Source organism: Sorex fumeus, unplaced genomic scaffold (assembly GCF_029834395.1).
Source record: "Sorex fumeus unplaced genomic scaffold, SorFum_2.1 ptg000007l, whole genome shotgun sequence".
NCBI lineage: Eukaryota > Metazoa > Chordata > Mammalia > Eulipotyphla > Soricidae > Sorex > Sorex fumeus.
The window spans coordinates 4,813,539-4,835,351 of NW_026606064.1; the positions used below are offsets into that span (position 1 = coordinate 4,813,539).

General features: G+C 36.9%; 1 protein-coding gene across 1 annotated transcript; it reads left to right on the forward strand.

The window, feature by feature from the left end:
* Positions 1 to 4,416: 4,416 nt before the first annotated feature.
* On the forward strand, positions 4,417 to 5,379 carry LOC130042323 (olfactory receptor 10AG1-like). Its single transcript, XM_056134489.1, has one exon. It carries the CDS (start codon positions 4,417 to 4,419, stop codon positions 5,377 to 5,379), a length of 963 nt encoding a protein of 320 aa, XP_055990464.1.
* Positions 5,380 to 21,813: the final 16,434 nt, after the last annotated feature.

The following is a 21,813-nucleotide window of genomic DNA, read 5'->3' on the forward strand; positions in this document are numbered from 1 at the left end:
ATTGCTTGCTATTATAGCTTTTTATGAATGGGGGGAAAATGATGCCTACAGGGAAACTGGTACGAATGCACTGGCCAAGCTCTCTAAGTCTGAAATAGGGCTTCTGGTGGCTGGGTAGGAAGCCAATGGGACCACAGAGTCAGGCCTGTGTTCTGGGAAAAATGGAAGTAAAAGGAATGAGTGTCCAACCTGAAACCTGTGTCTAGGGGTCAGTAGTGCCACTGAGAAGGTTTGGGGGAATTCTGATCCCTCCATTGCCTATCAAATCCCAAGAACTGTCTTTGTAGGAGACAGCTCGGTCATAGCTTCACCTGAAGAGAGAGCTATAAAGCCTCTGCTGAGGCTTTGGTGCCATCTCCCCTTGAGCTGGATAACAAGCTGGCCTGGGATCTTGTGGAGGGAATAACACAAGCCAGCCGCCACACTTGAACATCACCAGGAAGAGTCATGGGAGCAGAGCCAATAGTAAGACTGGAGCACTCCTGGGTGGACCCAAAAACAAAAATGAAAAAAAAATAGGTTACATTTTAATCATTTCAAATTAGTGCCCTTGAATAGATAGAATTCAACCAAAAGACTGAATATCTTACACAAATTTTCCAATGATCGAGTTTAATTCTCCAGAGACAGAGAATGGGGAGGCAGGTGCGAAGGAGTGGCCAGGAAGTTAGTAGGTCCCAGATCACATTCCACAGAGGGAGACACTTCATAGCAGCATGGATCCAACCACAGACAGTCTTGGTTATGTTTCTAATTACCACTCGATAAACAGAGCATTATAGTTAAAAACACAACTAAGAAGATACCCTTACAGTGAGTCTATACTTGTAGTTTTCTCTTGAAAATGCCCCAACACATAGCTAAAGCATGTGTTCTAGAAAAAGATGACAACTGAATATTTCTCTTAATACTTAAACCATAAATTTTGTTATAGTGCAGTATTCTTCATAATTAAGGAAGTGATATTTTATGATATCAAAAGGTAAGCTGTAAGTATTTTATCCACAGTAATTATTTATGATTTTACAGCAATTACTATTTTAATAATTTAAAATTCCTTTTTGCATATTCAAGTGTTGTTGTTTATTATTGCTATTATTATTGTGATTGTTTTGGTGTTTGGATAATACTTGGGTGTCCTTAGGCACTGCTCCTGATTCAGTGCTCCAGGGCACTCCTGCTGATGCTTTGGGACCCTGTGCAGCTAGAGATCAAAGCCAAGTCTCCTGCATGGAAAGACTATGATCAGTTTAATCCCCTGCACTTTTTGTGTAGGTTTTAATTATAATATATATTTAAGGAAAACATAATGAATCTCTCTTCCTAAAAGATCTATTTTTAAGATAGGTCTTCTGTATTTGAAATCATCAGACTATAACTATAAATTATCTTTTTATTTATTATAATAGTAAGTGAGGTTTACAATGGACAAGGAACCAGAAATTAGCTTGCCTTTGCAAAGAATCTCTGTTGCTTGGTTCATTTCTATTATTGTAAATACTCAAAATAACATTAATCATTAAATATATTACAGTACCCACTGATTTTTGATTATTAACGTGTGTTCAAACATGCACTATTGAATTTGACGTTTCAGGGACACATATACCTTCTTAATCATGAACAAGGTTTTAAAAATTCCTCTTTATTTTTCTAGAACTTTATGAAAAACCTGAATTACAGTAGTCCTGCTTGATTCATAACTTTACAAAAAAGGAAACACAGGTGATGTTACTAACAGTATGAATAATAGAGGAAATGTTTAAAAATTGATAATAGCTGTCAATGTCTAAAAACTAGGTCTCTTTTCTCTTCATAGCTGGGCAGAATATGTTTAAACTTAAAGACTTTGCTTTCTGCTAATAGGAGAATGTTTAGTGAAACAGAAATTCAGCTACCCATGGCAGAATTTCTAATGTGCTATTTATTTTTATCATCGAAAGTATCTCATGTTCAGATAAGAAAGTAGGAAAAAAAAGCTATCTTTCAGGATGCTTTATTTATCAAACATACTCTAATTTACAAATCAACATTCACTTTTATTTACATTTTCTAAAGAAATTCTAACTTCCCTTATTTGCTCAATGTATATACCACCCTGAACGCGCCCGATCTCGTCTGATCTCGGAAGCTAAGCAGGGTCGGGCCTGGTTAGTAAATGTATGAATATAATTCAAATCAAATAAAATAGACAAATAAGTATCTAAAATATCCATGTCTTTTTAAAATCTGAGAACTGCATGTTTTTGCATTCATTGACCTTTAATCATAAATCTGAGATTATTGCCAAATTTTTAACTGGTAGATTTTTCTTTTCTTCTAGTTTGGGTAAATATTCTTTATGGCTGGATCAAACATGAACAAAATAAAAAAATAGAAGATAGAAATTGAAAGTTAAAATAATTATAAATATAAGAAATAATTACTAGATAACATGTTTAATAGAACTATAACTGCTGACTTCAAGCCAAGATGTTTACAGAAATCTGAAAATTACTTCTCAAAACTCATTGAGCCACATAATAATTTTTACTGCATATTTTTGCAGTAAGGAACATTCAACTTTTCCAGATACTATGTTATATTATTTCCATTTTAAGTCTGGTAATGCCATATTATCTTGTCCATGAGTACTAATTACTTTAGTAATTAGAACATGTTTTCTAAATTCAATGGGAAATCATTTGCAGATATTCGTTGTCAAATATACGTACACCACTCACCCACAAAAGCACAGGGCTGTCAATTTGAATACATGACTCTAGTACATATGGACCCCTTTCACCTGGAATAAAATTTTTTTTATTAGTGAGACTATATGAGGTACAGTTGTAAACTTACAAATTTTTTGTGCTTGGGTTTCAATTATACAATGATCAAATACCCATCCCTCCGCCAGTGCCCATTTCCCACCACCACGGATCCCAGTATCCCTCCCACCCCCATCCCCCCATTTTAATTATCTTTTCTTAAAAGTGAAAATTAATCTAGGATACCTCAGGGATCTCTCATACCACATGGCCCACAGAAAAATTATATTTTATAACCCTAATATTTAACCAAGAGCGTGGTTCGTGAGACTTGCCTAAGGGACCTCTAAACCCCTAAGCACTGCTTTAGAACACTCTCCCCCAAAAGTAAATGTAATCTAATGAGTCTATTTTCTATTATAGCTGACAAAGTGTGAGAATATATAGAAATTCACTAATAAATGTTATGGAAATCCCACAATACCTTGAAATTTCTTTGACATAGATCTTGAGTGTGATACTTGGTTTAACTGACTTCACCATCAGTCTGTAATCACTAAGATGACCCCAAATGAGCTTACAGCATTTACCATCAGCCCCCTTGTTTTTTAACACACTTTGACTTTATCATGTACTTAGTATTATTCTACCATAAACTATTATGTGTAGTACAAATTCCATGTGGATTCACTGCCTGATATTTTATTAAACGTAGCCAGCTCCCTGAAAACTCAGTTCTCATCTGCTGTATTTGTTTTTCTATATGATATCATTTCAGAAGGACACATGTATTTATGAAAAGGGTGAGATAAAAATATAAAAATATTTAGAAGACATAAAATGACTAACACCTATTAAAATGCGAAAAGAGGGGAAAGAAAAGGACTACAGAGAAAAAAAATTAGGAGCTGGCAAGAGAAGAGAGGGTGAAGAAGCCAGTTCCTTTGTATGCATCCCATGATCAAATTGATCATAGACCAGGTTGGTATTAATGGTTATCATTTTTGAGTCAATGGTAGAGTCATAGCAAAGGGCAGCTCATAGTTTTATATTTTGTAGTAGATCTGATTTTATACTAAAATTAGAACAGATAATTTTCTTAAATAAGACAGATGAAAGAGGAATTATTTTATAAATGGTTTCACTTATTTGGCATTTGTGAGACTAAATAAGAATTTACTGTTTCAAAATTAGAAAGAGCTTTAATTTGGCAGGAAGCCAAGATGGATATGAACTCTGAAAAGGAGGTGAAGTTTCTAGAATCATGACACTAAGAAATCTCATGGAAAAACCACATTTAATTCGGAAGAGAGGCAAGAAAGGCCGAATACAAACCACAAAAAGAGGATCATGAATATTATTCACAAAATTTTCCATTTACTGCGCATTAAAAATGTACTTTACTTTAAAACTATGTTGTGTTTTTTTTCTTCCAGAAACCTTTACTGGAATTAGGAAAATGTCATAAAAGGCCTTTGTTACATTTCAATATTGTTTTTTTGTTTTATAGAATATTGAACTTGAAATTTATTACAAAGAATAGATAACAAACCTGGATCAATGTCCATTGCCAGCACATTAAAAATCATATGTTCAGTGTGTCACATTCTTCATCCTGGCACAGAGGATTAATAGTACTGCAAAACATCCAAATATTTTTGTCTAGATGGAATCCACAGGACAATCCCCAGCCTGGGAAAACATTTCAACAGTGGTGGATTTCATTCTTCTTGGTTTTTCAGATGATCCTAGACTTCAAGGATTTCTTTTTGGGGTGATTTTGATTATGTACACCACAATTTTGATGGGAAACAGTCTCATTATTATAATAACCAAGGTTGATGCTTCCCTCCAGTCTCCCATGTATTTTTTCCTCAGCAATTTTTCTTTTTTGGAAATGTGTTATGTATCAGTAACTGCCCCCAGATTATTAGCAGATCTTCATAGACAAACCAAAAGCATTTCCTTTGCGGCCTGTGCTGTTCAAATGTATTTCTTTCTGATCTTTGGAGCTACTGAGTGCTTTATTCTCACCGTGATGGCTTATGACAGGTATGTGGCCATTTGCAACCCATTGCTCTACCATCTCATCATGAACAATAAACTGTGCCTTCAATTGGCAACTGTCTGTTGGGTCAGTTCCATTCCAGTACATGCTGGGTTCACCTATCACGTGTTCTCTCTGTCCTTCTGTGGCTCAAACCAGCTGAATCATTTCTTTTGTGACATACCGCCAGTAATTCAGCGAGTTTGCGGGGACATATTTATGACTCAGATGCTGATTTATGTAATTGCTCTTCTTGTCGTCACCATTCCCTTTTTATTCATCCTGGGCTCATATGTGAATATTATCTCCACTATCCTGAAATTGCCATCAGCTACTGGGCGAGCCAAGGCCTTCTCCACTTGCTCTTCTCACCTCACGGTTGTGATTTTATTCTTTGGGTCAGGTATCATTGTATACTTAAAACCAATATCCAGACCAACCAAGGAGTTAGAAAAGATATTTTCTCTTATATATACCATTATCATACCCATGTTTAATCCCTTGATCTATTGTCTGAGAAATAAAGATGTTGTGGTGGCACTAAAAAAATTTCTACCGAAACGCAATGACTCAAAAACTTAACATTTTGTATTAATTTTGGTTATTTTTCTATCTGATTATGAGTCTTAATTGAGTTATCTCGTATTTTTATATCGCACTTGAAATAAATTTTGTTGCTGGTTTTAAGGAATCATCGTATCCCAAATTTTAAACCAATGTGTATATATATATATATATATATATATATATAATAACTTGAAATCATTAAAGGTGCTCTTACTCTTAATATTCCAGAAAAGAGTTTAAATTATGTTCTCTAAAGAATGATTTTTTTAATCCATTTTAAATATTTCTTCAGAACAAATGTATGGTATGAAAAGCACTATACTATACATAATGGTAATGATAAAATGGAAGTAACTGCTACTGAGGATTTTTCACATGCTCATTACTAATAATTCTATGATCATATCAGGTAAACTGATATAAAGAGAGATAGGAATAGAAAACAGCACCATAAAGTATATTTTGTATTTTATTGTAATATTAGGGTTAGAACAATAGAACAATGGGTTGGATGTTTGCATTGCACATGTCTGAACTGGGTTCCTTCTCTGGCATTTGGTTTTCTGAGCTGACTATAAGTGAACCCTGAGTGCGGAGCCAGAATTAGCCTTGACCACCAGAGGGTGTTTGCTGGATATATCTCACCGGAGATATATCCAGGTTTGTTATCTATTTTTTGTAATAAATTTCAAGTCCAAAATACCATTTTTTGTCATTTGCACATTTCATTTCCTAAAGATAAATTTGAATATGCTAAATATAGTATGGTATCTTAATTTCAGAATCCAGATTTATCTTTTATTACCATCTCTCTTCACTTTACTGCATTCATCAAGAAACGGGTTTGTAATTTTGATCCACAGGTGTTAATTATGTATTAGAAAGGATATAAATCTAGACGTCTCGCTATTTAGGTAATGTTTAGAAGTGTTATACAAAGTATAGCAATATTAAAAATATCACAATAACTTGTGAAATACCACCTCTGGTACGGCAGGAAAAAAATAATTAAAATATGAGTACTTAGTACATAATGATAGTATCAAAGAATGCTAAAGTGTTAAGAGACATTTTTAGATAGGTAGATAGATTCTAGATATCTACATAGATAAATGATAACAAAATAATTGACACATAAATATATAAATACATAGACAAACTCAAAGATACAGACCACATTAGAGAAGGTTTCTCATGATAGAAAATAAATGAGTTAGAAAATATATCATGATAAAAAATAAAATTAGCCCCTAAGATTTAGTTCTGGGCTGTGTGAGAGCCTTTATTTTTACTTTTGTTACTTTTATTTATCTTTTGTTTTTATTACTACCGATTTCCTTCTTGGGATGAAATCAATGATTGGCATTCCTGCTTTATCAAAACTTTATAAATTACAAAATAAATGCTGGGCCTTTTATTTTGAAATGGTAAATTTGAAGGTTGATGCTATGAATTTGACAAAACCCATATGAGTCCTGGCCATTCTCCTGCATTGTCTTTCTTCCACATGATCTGTGTTCCAGAAAGTTCTTGGAACCAAAATTCCCAGGATCCTAGTTTTCTCACCAAGATTTCCATCATGTTCCTTTTCAAATACCAACTATTTTTTTCTTATATCACCTTCTCCATCACTCCACATCATTTATGATGAGAATTCTAGAGAACAAAAGGAACAGTGACCAATTCTTTTTTCATATCAACAAAAAAGGTAATCACATAAAATGAGGTGCGACTATAGACTTTCATTTGAATGTAATTTTTATACCCTGCTTATGACTCTTGCCTTGTGATTGTCACATGTCCATGCCAATATTGGAAAGTACAATAGTCATTCAATAGACATTACATAGAGTAATACATAGTCTATAGTATGTGGTTAGAGAGAAGTATTCAATAACGGACTGTAAATATGAGCTGAGATGAATAATGTCAAGGGCCATAAGAAATATATCTATAAAATAATATTAAGGACCACATGAAATATATCTATTAAATAATGTCATATAAAATAAAATAAAATATAAATTAAAATAAAATGTAAAATATAAAATTTGTGGTAGGAACCCAGAACATTTGACTAATAAATGAATACAAGGTAGGTTATCTAGAAGGAAGGTAAACAATTTGGAGTTTGTTTCATGATTAATTCTAATAAATTCATTGGGGAAGAAGTAGAAAGTGATAACAAACACATTCTGAAAAAGAAATGCAGACATAATTACCAGTTGAATTTGACAATGCAAATGTCCTGAGATTTAAACCACCTACTTCAACACCATTGTTTTGAGAGGGTGGAGGAGGTTTGGACAGTGTGTGTGTGTGTGTGTGTGTGTGTGTGTGTGTGTGTGTGTGTGTGTTTCTGCATACCCAAACATGTGCTAGAAGTTTGGATTGATAATGAAAAAGCAGTTTGAGAATTAATCAGTGACTTCAGTTTAAAATGTCTTAAGAATGACTAGATATACTTTCAGTTTTTTCACATGGGATTAATATTCGTTTGTCATGATTACCCTTCACTATTTTATTCTGAGAAAAGGTTACATGCTTGTGCTCACATGAGTCAACCTTCTTTCTAAACTGATAACATTCAGAAATCTATATCATATCTGAAAGCAAACATTTCCATGCTAGTAAATACACATAGACTACTCTAGAGAAAATCATTTTAGAATCAGATTATCTGAATCTAACAAATTATATCTTGGATATTTTAACTTAAGGGCTGGAGCGATAGCACAGTGGGTAAGGCATTTTCCTTGAACGCGGCTGACATGGCAGAACCCTAGTTCAATTCCTCCACCCCTCTCGGAGAGCCCAGAAAGCTACCGAGAGTATCTCGTCTGCATGGCAGAGCCTCCCTGTGATGTATTCGATATGCCAAAAACAGTAAAAACAAGTCTACCAATTTATTGTGAGATGTTACTGGTGACCGCTCAAGCCAATCAATGAACAACGGAAGGACAGTGCTACAGTGCTATTTTAACTGAATTATTTTTTTCTTTTCTTTTTTTTTTGTTTTTTTTAGGGGGGTTGGGTTAGGACATAATTTGGAGGTGGGATTGAGATGAGGGAGCAGACATACCTAAAGGTGCTTACGGCTTATTCCTGGCTCTGTGCTCAGGTTCAATTACTCCTCTTGAGGTTTAGGAATCCAGATGAGGGCTTGGAGATCTAATCTAGTTTGTTTGAATGCAAGGCAAGCACTTTTCCTGCTATGGTTCCTATTTGGTCACTTTGAACTGAATTGAAAAGAGTGAAAATGTAAAGTGACAAAGATCAGGATTTCAAGGTTGTAGAATCAAGGGAGTAGACACATTTTAGGAAATAGGAGAGGAGAGATAAACTACTTAGAAGAGTATCATTGAATCTGAAATTCAGTGAATTAGAGAGAAACAGCAAGTTCTGAAAAGAGAGTAAATGATCCAATCCCAAATTGTCTATGCTTTGTGTGAATTCTGTTGTGTGTTTTGGTAGATGCCAGGATTTTGTCCTCTGTCAGGCCTTCTGAGTTGGTTTTATGTCTTTTCTTACTTTGTGCATCTCCACAATGCAAAGGAAAAGAACCAAACCGAGTCAAAAATTGATGAAAATGAAGATACACATTCATCTGGGGGTCTTCTGTTGGGTCTCCTTTTATTTGCCTTTCTGAAAGCTGCTCAGGTCTCTGTGTTCTTGTGGATTCCCGTGGACACCTCAACCTGTGTACTATCTCTCCAGTTCAAACACATTAAACTTGATGTGGAAAAATATTTGCATAACATATATCTGACAAAGACATAATATCCAAGATTTATAAATAACTCATAAAATATGAGAATCTTAACAACCCTATCAAAAATGGAAAGAGCTAAATAGACACTTCATCAAAGAAGACAGTGGGCCAACAGACACATTAAAATAAAAGGTTCATTACCACTTATGAGTAGAGAAATGAAAATTAATAAATGACAATGCAGTGACCAGAGAAACAGCACAGCCATTAAAGTGCATGCCTTTGATGCTTTCAACTTTATTTCTTTTCTCTGAACCACATGATACCCTAGTCCCACTGAATTTCCCACTGTTAGCACTGCTGGGGTGGCCTCTGTAATTCCTGATTATACACAGCCATCCTCAGCCCTTATATATGTTTCTTATTTTTGAGCCACACTGCTGGTGCTCCGGTTCATTTTTGGCTTTGTACTCAGCCATCACTCCTTGTGAAATAGGGAGACCATCTGGGATGTAGGATTATAACCTAGGCCAGTCACGAACAAGGCAATTTTCTTACCCATGGTACTCTCTGACCAAGATATCATCCAGCAATTCTATTCCTAGATTTCTATGCAAGGAATACAAACACTAATTTGAAAGATATATATTTGCGAATTATGTACATATACATATATAGAGAGAGAGAGAGAATGGGAGAGAAAAGCAACTCAAGCGTCTACCAAAAGACAAATAGATAAAGAAAACATGGCATATGTATTCAATAGAATATTACTCTGTCACAAAAACAAGAAACAATTCACTATAACACATATGGAGCTAGGAAGGTAATATTAAGTGAAATAAAGAAGGAGAAAGACAAATATTGGAACTGGAGAAAGACTCAACATGCTAAGTAAATCCTTTGCTTACAAGAGGCCCAGATTTGATCCCTATAACTACACGATCCCTGAGCTCCATTGGGAGTAACCACACCCAGCACAACACCCAGCATATTCAGTCCTGTAATGTTAACTCAATTGTGCTACTCCCGAAAGAAACCCTAATAAGTATGCTTTACCATATTATCTTTCTGCAAAAGAAAAACTTCTTTATAGATAAAGATAGATTTAATATTTTTACATAAAAATACCTCATCAAGTTTTGGAAAGGGTGGAACTTGATAAAAAAAAACACTAGAAATTATACAGATAATGTAATACTTTAAGATCACTGTCTATGTCACTGTCCCTATCCTCCCATTGTTCATCAATTTGCTTGAGCAGGCCCAGTAACATGGTGAGAATTCTTGTTACTGTGTTTGGCATATTGAATACATTACGGGTAGATTTCCAGGCTTTGCTGGGTGGGTAAGATAGTCTCGGTAGATTGTCAATAATTAATCAATAAGAATTAATTAATTTTTCCAATGTAGCCTACAAGGCAAGGAACATGCTATTGCAAATTCCATTACTCCCATTCCATCTTATACTGGTGGCTCCAGCAACACAATAGAGTTTTAAAAAAAAAATAAGAATAAAAGTTGATGGGTAAAATAATAGCTTTGTCTAGCATTTTGAATGTAAAATTTACCATTTATAACAGTATGAAGTGCTAAAGGTTCACTTGATCACTTGACATCCCGTTATTCATCAGTTTGCTCGAGCAGGCACCAATAACATCTCCATTCATTCCTGTCACATGCTAGTGTAAACCAATGGCGTCTGCTCCATCTCGGAGCATGAAGAGTCTCAAACCAATCGTTCAAGGTCTTGACAAAGAATTCTGATCATCTCATAGGTGGTCAACCACGAGATCTTTTGACGTCCCATGGAATCCAGTCGGTAATGGCTCTAGTCCAGCGGTCATCTCCAAATCACATTACATGTCCAGCCCATCTGATTTTTGATGTCTTGGCAAACGAGACAGCGTCCCTGATTCCTTTTTTTTTTTCCTTTATTTTATTTTATTTTTTTTTACAGTTGTAGATTTACAATTTTTTGTGCTTTGGTTTCAATTATACAATGATCAGATACCCATCCCTCCACCAGTGCCCATTTTCCACCACCATGGATAATATCCCTCCCACCCCCATCCCCCCATCCCCCCTGTCTCTGTGGCAGGGCAATCCCCTGTGTTCTCTCTCCTTTTGGGTGTTGTGGTCTGCAAAAGAGGCATTGAGTGGCAAACATGTTCAGTCCATAGTCTACTTTCGACATGCATCTCCCCTCCTGGGAGAATCCTCCAAACATCCTTTATTTGGTGCCCCCTTCTCTATCTGAACTGCCCTTTCCTCTAGGATATCCGGCTGGCCTCTAAGTTATGGAGTAATCCTCCTGGTGCTGATCTCAGCTATTCTTGGGTATTAATCTCATACTTTGTTACTTTATATCCCCCAGATGAATGCAATCTTTCTATGTCTATCCCTCTCTTTCTGACTCATTTCGCTTAGCATGATACTTTCCATATTGTACCACTTGTATGTAAATTTCATGACTTCATCTTTTCTAAGAGCTACATAGTACTCCATTGTGTAGATGTACCAAAGTTTCTTTAACCAGTCATCTGTTCTTGGGCATTCAGGTTTCTTCCAGTTTCTGGCTATTGTAAAGAGTGCTGCAATGAACAAACAAGTGCAGATGTCACTTCGACTATACATTTTTGCCTCTCTGGGATATATTCCCAGGAGTGGTATTGCTGGTTCAAATGGGAGCTCAATTTCTAATTTTTTGAGAATCGTCCATACTGTTTTCCAGAAGGGCTGAACCGGTGGACATTCCCACCAACAGTGAAGGAGTGTCCCTTTCTCGCCACATCCACGCCAGCATCGGTTGCTTTTGTTCTTTTGAATGTAGGCCAGTCTCTGAGGTGTGAGATGGTATCTCATTGTGGTTTTGATCTGCATCTCCCTGATGATTAATGATGTAGAGCATTTTCTCATGTGCTTTTTTGCCATTCGCATTTCTTCTTTGAGAAAGTTTCTGTTCATTTCATTGCCCCATTTTTGGATGGGGTTGAATGTTTTCTTCTTGTGGAGTTTAACCAGTATTTTGTATATCCTGGATATCAACCCCTTGTCAGATGTGTATTCGGTGAATATCCTTTCCCATTCTGTAGACTGTCTTTGTATTTTGGTCACTGTTTCTTTGGAGGTGCAGAAGCTTCTTAGTTTAAGATAGTCCCATTTATCTATCTCTGTTTTCACTTGCTCGGCCAGTGGCGTGGCATCTTTGAAGATACCATTAGCTTCAATGTCATGGAGGGTTTTGCCAACCTTATCTTCAATGTACCTTATGGTTTCTGGTCTGATGTTGAGGTCTTTAATCCATTTTAATCTTACTTTTGTACATGGTGTTAGGCAGAGTTCTGAGCCTATTTTTTTGCATGTAGCCGTCCAGTGATGCCAACACAATTTATTAAAGAGGCTTTCCTTACTCCACTTCACATTACTTGCACCTTTATCAAAGATTAGATGAGCATATGATTGAGGGGAGATGTCGGTGTATTCAACCCTGTTCCATTGGTCTGCAGTTCTGCCTTTGTTCCAGTACCATGCTGTTTTAATTATTACTGCTTTGTAGTACAGTTTGAAGTTCGGGAGGTTGATTCCTCCCATTTTCTTTTGCCCAAGAATTGCTTTAGCTATTCGTGGGGGCTTATTGTTCCATATAAATTTCAGGAGTGTTTGCTCCATTTCTTTGAAGAATGTCATGGGTATCCTTATAGTGATTGCATTGAGTTTATACAATGCTTTTGGTAGTATTGATATTTTGACAATGTTAAGTCTCCCGACCCATGAGCAGGGGATATCTTTCCATTTCCTCATGTCCTCTTTTATTTCCTGAAGTAGCGTTTTGTAGTTTTCTTTGTACAGGTCCTTTACTTCCTTACTTAAGCTGATTCCTAGGTACTTGATTTTCTGGGGCACAATTGTGAACGGGATTGTTTTTTTCATGTTGCTTTCTTCTCTCTCACTGTTTGTGTATAGGAAAGCCATGCATCCCTGATTCTTGGCCGTTGAAGGAGGTCAAAACTCCAGATTCTTTCTCTCATTTGAGTGAAGCGCGATGCTCCAAGCATAGCTCTTTCGATTCCTCTTTGGGAGGAGGTATGGTGTTTGCCTTGTACGCAGCTGACCCGGGATCGATTTCTCCGCCCCTCTCGGAGAGCCTGGCAAGCTACTGAAAGTATCTCACCCACATGGAAAAGCCTGGCAAGCTACCTGTGATGTATTCGATATGCCAAAAACAGTAACAACAAGTCTCACAATTTGTTGTGAGATGTTACTGGCGCCAGCTGGAGGAAATTGATGAACAATGGGAGAACAGTGCAGTGTAGTGCTCCAGCGATGATATCATTTTATTCTCTAATAATAGTGCTCAAAAGAGAAAATTTATAAGGTGTGTAATCTCACACAAATTGGGGGCGCGGCACCCACAGGGCGGCGGCTCTATCTCTCCCGCCACCCGCGTTCGGTAGTCTCACCCTTCTACCACCCCGGAGAGGTCGATGGCGATGGTCAGGCGGAGGAAGGAACGAGGGCCAGGCTGGTTGGTATTAGTCGTAGTTTATTCTGATTCTTTCCTCTTCTCCTCTGTCTCTCTATCTCTCCCCTCTTTGCCCCATCTACTCTCTCCTATATCTCCCTCCAAGAGCAATTGGGGAAGACAATTACATAGGTGTGGTTACAATCAATAGGGGTGGAGATCAACAGGGTTAGAAATCTTAGCCTCAGGGAAGACCGCTCCTAGGACAGATCCTTCCTTAGCAGGAGGACCCACCCTAGAGCAGAATTCCATGGGCGTGCCTCTCCTCTCCTTGTCCGACAAGCATATAAAATATTATATAAATCATTTTGTATGGATACAGTAAGAAATATCTTAAACTTATAGAATTGCTCTCCTAGGGCCATCTCGATCTCAAGACTACGGTGCTCAGGCCAGATAGTCTTTCCCACCCCTAGCAGGATCCTAGTCTTGTCGTTACCTTGGATCATGACAGCATTTGTCTATGATCAAACTCTTAACTTATAGTTAAGAATTGTGGCACTTTGGCCTGGCCCATTTCGCTGCCAGGGTAGCTCACTGCTTGCCCTGGGTCCATTCAGTCCCTCGTCGGGACCCTGCTTTTGGGGTGTTAGGAACTAAGGGCAACTGAGGCTTAAGTCGAGAAAGATGCCCGGGAGTGAATAATATTCAAGGCCAATCAAATCCTAAGTTACAAAGCGTAATGTTAACGGTCTTCCTGTATCGATACAAAAAGGATATTACCTTAAAGTAAATTGTTCATAAGGCATAAGGAGAGGAGAAAGGCAATATTTCACTCATACATATAAAATCATAGATTTCTGGGAAACTGATCTTACAAATTAACAAAGTCTGATTAAGGGGAAAGCTGATTAACTGGGTGGGAAGGAGAGCATAGGGAAGACTGCTTACAGATAAACACAATGGAAGTGGAAGTGCTTCAGGAGCACCGTGATGGGTGTAACCAGATGAATGGGTGTAACCAGATAAAACCTAAGCTTCTTGAAGGACAAAGCAATGTTACCCAACAATAAGGGCTCATGAAAACAGAAGCATATTGATAAATAAACACATTATATTTTTAAATGGACAATTGGTGCTGCTTTGTTTCCAAAGTGCAGAGTTTAATTAGTTTATATTTGTCCCATCAGAAATGCAATGATATACAGTTGTAGATATAGTTCAGTGGTAATTGTGACATGAAACCCTAGTTCACTCCTAATCTCCAGCATCAGGTGGATGCTCAAGCATTTACAGATATAGCCCAGGAGCCCTCCCACAGTCCCCCACCGCAGACCCCTCAGGAAAGGTCATAGGAGTACTGAGCAGCTGCACATTCTTAGACCCCAATCTTGAACTACGCATTTAGGTAGGCTGAGCATTGCCAAATGTTCTCCCTCCCAATTCTCCATAAACACTGCCTGGTATTATATTTTCCCCTGAAAATAAAGCTGAAAACTTCATATGATATATTACTATTGATCTGTTTTTAAAAAATAAAAATAGATAATTGAGATAACCAAACTAAAACTGCAGGGTTTCAGAGAAATAGTGCAGGTATTAAGGCACTAATCTTTATTATAACAGACCTTGGTTGGTTACCTGACAACTCATATAGTCTCTTAATGCATCAGGAATAATCCCTGAGCACAGAGTTCATGAATACGTCCTGACACCGTTGAGTATGGCCAAAACTTAAAGACTAATAGCAGCTGGGGCCAGAGTGATAGTATAGCTGGTAGGGTGTTTGCCTTGCATGTGGCGAACCTGGGTTAAATCCTCGGCATTCCTTAAGCACCATCAGGAGTAACTCCTGAGTGCTGAACCTGGACGAGGAGTAACCCCTGAGTATATCTGGGTGTTATCCAAGAAACCAAAACAGTCCCCCTCCTCCACACTCCACCGCAAATGAATAACAGCAGCAAAATCAGACATTGGATTAAAGACTAACACCTTCTTGAGAAACTCAAAACTAATATTCAAGTCACCAAGATCAGACTCCAGCCAAGAGTCTGTGATCAGTATGTATGTTATAACCCATGAGCCTTCTCTTTCTCAGGTTCACTCCCCCTTCTTAAAAGTATGTGCTGTGATTCAATTGTCCATATCTTTTTTTTGTCAATCACACCAGTACTCATGCAGGGATCTTTATGGCATGACATACTACAGTTTGTCTCAATTCACATGTTCTGATGTTATACCCAATAGTCCAGCCAGCAGGGTGCTTGCCCTGCATGTTGCCAATCTTGGTTCTGTTCTTGGCGTCCCATATAGTCCCCCTAGTCCTGCCAGCAGTAATGTCTGAGTGCACACCCAGGAGTAACGCTGAAAACCTTGGGTTGCATCCCCCCAAAAAAAATTAAAAAATGGTCAGATGCATAATGCAGTTAATGAACAATGTTGGTATGTTGCATCCTCGTATTACTAAATGTAGTAAAGAAAAAAGTGCCATCACCAACTGCAACTGTAGTTATCCATATTTTGAGAGTCATAATTGCAAGTGTTTTAAAGGAAAAGTTAATTAGCATATAACTATATTAGGGCCTACTATTCATTAGCAACATAAAACACAACTGTAGTAAATTAACTCACGTAAGATGACCTAAATTATAGTCACCACACTTCCTTATTGTAAATTATACTATAGAGTCATAGCAATAAAGCATATGATAAATTAATTTATGTATATTAATTGAGTAGAGGCTGGAGCAATAGCACAGAGGTAGGGCATTTGCCTTGCATGCAGCCAACCTGGCTGACCCCAGTTTGATTCCTCCACCCCTCTCGGAGAGCCCGGCAAGCTACCGAGATTATCTCGCCCGCATGGCAAAGCCTGGCAAGCTACCCATGATATATTTGATATGCCAAACACAGTAACAACAAGTCTCACAATGGAGATGTTACTGGGCCCACTTGAGAAAATTCAGCAGAACCAAGAAAAAAAAAAATCCATGCCTATTGGGCTTACTTGACAAGGCAGACAATTATTCAATAAGAAAATATTATTCTTTAATAAGTGATGCTGGGATAACTGGGCAGTTACATTTAAAAGACTGAAATCAGAGTTCTGTTACACTGTACTCAAAAGTCAACTCTAACTGAATTAAATACAAACATAAGACAAAACAATATATCTTGTAGCAGAAGACATAAGGGGAAGACAACAATATTTCTTTTGTCAATTATTTTTTTGTATCTCAAAAGCACATACACAATAGCAGAATTTATAGGTCAAAAGTAAGAATCAAAAAATACAACAAAAACCTATAAAATGGGAGGCATCATTCATAAACCATATATCTAATAAGAAATTAATATCCTTAAGTTAGAAGACAAATTTACAACTCCATAATGATAACAGCAACAAGAAAACATAAACAGCCCAATTTTAAAAAATCAGCAAATGAGGGGCTGGGGTGATAGCACAGTGGGTAGGGCGTTTGCCTTGCACGTGGCCGACCCGGGTTCGATTCCCAGCATCTCATATGGTTCCTTGAGCACCGCCAGGAGTGATTCCTGAGTGCAGACCCTGGAGTAACCCCTGTGCATCGCCAGGTGTGACCCAAAAAAGCAAAACAAATTAGCAAATGACATAAATAGATGTTTTCCAAAAGTAAGCATGCAAATTGCTAACAGTAATATTAAAACATGTTCGACTATTTATTGGCAAATAAAAATTATAATGAGTTATCCCCTCACACCTGATAGTGTCTTAATTCTCAAAAAATAATGCAGGAAATAACAAATATAATTAAGGATGAGGATAAGTTCAGAATATCAGCACTTTGATGTTGGACATGGTATAATATAGGGGCTCTAAAACATAAATATGTTTTAATAATTAATATGTTTTTAATGCTCATACAGGTCAATATTACTGTAATAAATCAAAAATACATAAAAAATAACACATTGTTGATTAATATTTGTAATTTTTAAGATAATTTTAAGTTTTGCATCCTCAAACTTCAAACACAAAAATAGTCCAACTGAAAGGCTATAAATGTCATTGATAGTTTTTCACAAGAAACATGCTTAATTCTCCCAGGACACTACAGAGAAGCAGGTAAATAGGTGTAGTCAGGCAACTAGTAGCCCGCAGACAATATTCCATCGAGAGAGTAATTTTGAAGCAGTACTAATTTAACCACAGTCTTGGCTATTTTTTGTTACTACTTGATAAAGAGATTGTTATGTTTAAAATGCAGCACGTTTGGCAAGATGATGTCCCCACAGTGAATGCAGTGTGAGTTTCTTTCTCTAATATTTACTGTGCATTTAAATGAAGTATGAGGCAAAGAAAAAAATAATAGCTGAATTGGTTACCTGATAATTTAAACTACAGATCTGCTACATAAGATATTATTTTGTAAATATGTCATGCTGGCTTATCCATAATAATAAAGGATAAGAAATAATTTTTTATTCTTATTATTTTAATTTTAGTGTATTATTATTATTTTGATTTTCAGCCAATACCTAGTGATACTCAGGAACTACAGTAAGTTTAGCGTTTGGAGTCACATTGCTTGGAGTCAATCCTGGCGGTGCTTAGGGGACATGCATTTCCAAGAGTAGAGTTTGGATTCCTACATAGCTACAGGTAAATCATGCATGTAATAGATTGAAATTTCTCTCCAGTTCTTGCAGTGTGTTTTTGAACTAAATAACACATTTTAAAATGATTATTTCCTTTCTTCCAAAAAAAAAAGCCAATTGGAATATAAGACCTTTTGGACGACAGCAAATAAAAAGACTTTACCATACATAGTTTTTCATTTCTAATAATAAATGAGGTTTAAAATGGATATGAGGGCCAAAAAGACAGTGCAGTGAATAGAGCATATGGCTTGCACTCAGTCAATTCAGGTTAAATCTCTGTCACCCTATGTGGTCCTCAAGCTCCACCAGGAGTGATCCCTGAGCACAGAGTCAGAAGCAAAAGCTGAGCACCACCAGGTGTGGCTCAAAAACAGAAACCAGATAAAATGAACGTGAGTCTATTTTAATGTAAAGAGTTTTATATTATTTTATTAGTATTATTCAGGATATTACTAAATAGCATTTTCCATTGTGTAAATCATGAAGCCCACTGAATTCTTATTAAGAGTGTATTATCTGGGATACACTATCAAGTCTGAAGTTTTCTGGGTCATGTACTAGGTTTTTAATCTTGTGTAAATTCTTTTCAATCCCTCACTACCTCTTCATCTTTATATACACATACACACAAAAGAATAGCAATAGTGTCTGCAACATTTAAAAGTCTACAAAAGAGTATCCCGCATGGCAGAGCCTGGCAAACTTCCCATGGCGTATTCGATATGCCAAAAAGAGTAACACGTCTCATAAAGGAGACGTTACTGGTCCCCATTCAAGCAAATCCATGAACAACAGAAAGACAGTGCTACAGTGCTACAGTGCTATGAAAGAGTATATACAGGTGATATATTTTGTGTGAATAAATAATAAGGCAATTTGCATATAATAAATGTTCATAAAAAACTATGAACTATGAGGTTACAAATAACTAGGTGTCTCTGCCCTGTATTGCTGTACAGAGTATATTTGTACAGAACATGTTTTCAACTAATACAATATGAAACTTACCTTTCTATGGTAGTATCTCTAATACTCCATTCATTAATCATGTAGAAAACCAATCAAGCTCAGAAAAGGAAACACATGTAGAAAGGATTATTAGGGGAATGTCTAGGTTTTAGGTTTGGGGGCTTTCGGGGAACATATCTGGCCATACTGCAGGCTAACTCCTGTCGCTGTGCCCAGGGATAACTCCTGGCGGTGTTTGGGCGAATATATGTTGTTCCATGGATGAAAACGTAGAGCATGGCCAAGGCGGGCATCTCTCTCAGTGTACCATCACTCCATCCCTGCTTTTAAGTTTTTTAAAAGAAAAGCTTCTTATTTTTCAAAATATAAAAGAATGGTATAGATGAGAGAAAAAAGTAATTTAAGGTCTATTAAATTAGAGTCCTTTCTCTTTCTAAGTACTTCTGCTTGTTGAGATTTTCCCAGCATAGACTAAACACCTAATTATAATTTTAGTATTCTTTGTTTGAATAAATTTTTACTAATGTCTTAATTTTTAATAATGTCTCAGTTATGCTTTACAAAATTGTTAATAAAGTTACAGTCATATCGTGTTCCAATGCCACTGACACAAAGTGTCAGTGTCCCTTCACTAAAGTTTCAAGCTAATCTCCCTGTTCTTCACATATCTTGAAATACTTTAGTTTTTGTAGACCAACTCTTAGTCACTGTTGTCTTTGGATATTTATTATTCTTAAGCTTTTGCTAAATTCTTACCTGGAGGATTCTTACCTAGTTACAAAACAATCCAATTCATGACTAGATAAAGATAAGCAAAAGTTCAAGATAATGAAGTATGTAATTTGAGATAGCAATGCTATATATAGCATATAACTGCCCATTTTAATCTCAGTTACTTAATAAAGATTGTACTATTTACCCTTAATACTAATTGAGTCTCATATAGTTAATACTGTGTGCATTACACAGTGTATAATACTAAAGACTAGAATCTCACAGCAAAGAAAATTAAACTCCACTAATTTATCCAAAGTCTTAGTATCATCACAGTCTCGGTCCTCCTGTTGTTCATCGATTTGCTCGAGCAGGCCCAGTAACGTCTCCATCATGAGACTTGTTGTTGCTGTGTTTTGGCATATCGAATAAGTCACGGGTAGCTTGCCAGGCTCTGCCGTGCGGGCAAGTTACTCTCGGTAGCTTGCCGGACTCTCCGGGAGGCGCGGAGGAATCGAACTAAGGTCGGCCATGTTGGCCGCTTGTAAGGCAAATGCCCTACAGCTGTGCTATCGCTCCAGGCCCCCCTTAGCACAGTGGTAGGGCATTTGCCTTGTGCATTGCCAGCCGGGCCGAGCCAAGTTCGATTCATCTGCCTCTCTCAGAGAGCCCAGAAAGCTTAGTACCATAACTTTAATAATTTCATTTTATGTCTATCAATAGGATCTTAGGTCAGCCAGCATTTTAGTTAATAGAGCATGACTGCTGAGGTTAGTGGGAAATCACTTGCAATTGTCCACCATCAAATATTTATAAGCATACCCACAAAAGCAAGGAGCCATCTATTGGTAAAAGAGTTTAAGGAGATAAGGACTTTTTATTCCTGAAATATATTTCCATTGTCTTTTATTTGTTTATTTTATTTTGGGGTGGGTGGGCACACACAGTATTGCTCAAGGATTTTCCTGGCTCTACACTCAGGAATTAATCCTGGTGGTACTGAGGGGGGGGGGAACATAAGGGATGCCCAAGTATTTCAACCTGGGTCAGTACCACTCAAACTCAGCATGGGTATTTTTAATACACTGTGTATTAAAAATATATGTGTTCAGGAACTTCTATTTGAGGTAGGAAAGACAAACAAGGTATATGTGAATTTTGTTTTGAATTAGTGTGAGCCTTCAGATCACATACTTTTAGCATTTTTTTCTTGCCTGACCACCTAATAAAATAATTGCATAAATACTCCTAAATGTCTAAACTTTTCAATATAAGTAGAACTGTTAAAACTGGTCTGGGGGGACAGATAGAATTGAAGCTATATTATAGCAAAAATCTTTTTTTATGTTTTAATTTTAATTTTTATTAGTGAGACACTATGAGGTACAGTTGTAGACTTACAAATTTTTGTGCTTGGGTTTCAATTATACAATGATCAAATACCCATCCCTCCACCAGTGCCCATTTCCCACCACCACGGATCCCAGTATCCCTCCCACCCCCCAACCCCCCCATCCCACCCTGCCTCTGTTGGCAGGGAATTCCCTTTTGTTCTCTCTCTCCTATTGAGTGTTGTGGTTTTCAAAAAAGGCAATGGGTGGCAATCATGTTTGGTCTATAGTCTACTTTCAGCAAATAGCAAAAATCTTATTTAATAATTTTACATTCTAAGCATCCAGCAAAAAAAGTATTTCTATGACGTATAATTCTTAATGAAAACTTGCTGATAGCAATTGGTAGAGGGAAATTATGTTTCCTTTGCTGCAGTTCAGAGTTGTCTATGTTTCGTGTCCACCAGTCAGTGGCCTGGGTTGAAGTAGAGCTGCAGAGCAGTCTATCGACCACCTTTTCTTGGTCATCTGCAATAGAGTTCAAAGGAAAGCAGAAAACCAAATGTGAAGGAATCAAATAAACATCTTCATCGGAAGTTGCTAGGCAGGAAAACAAA

Excerpts from the sequence above, each read along its gene's own strand:
- LOC130042323 (XM_056134489.1), top strand. The coding sequence starts at position 4,417 with ATGGAATCCACAGGACAATCCCCAGCCTGGGAAAACATTTCAACAGTG.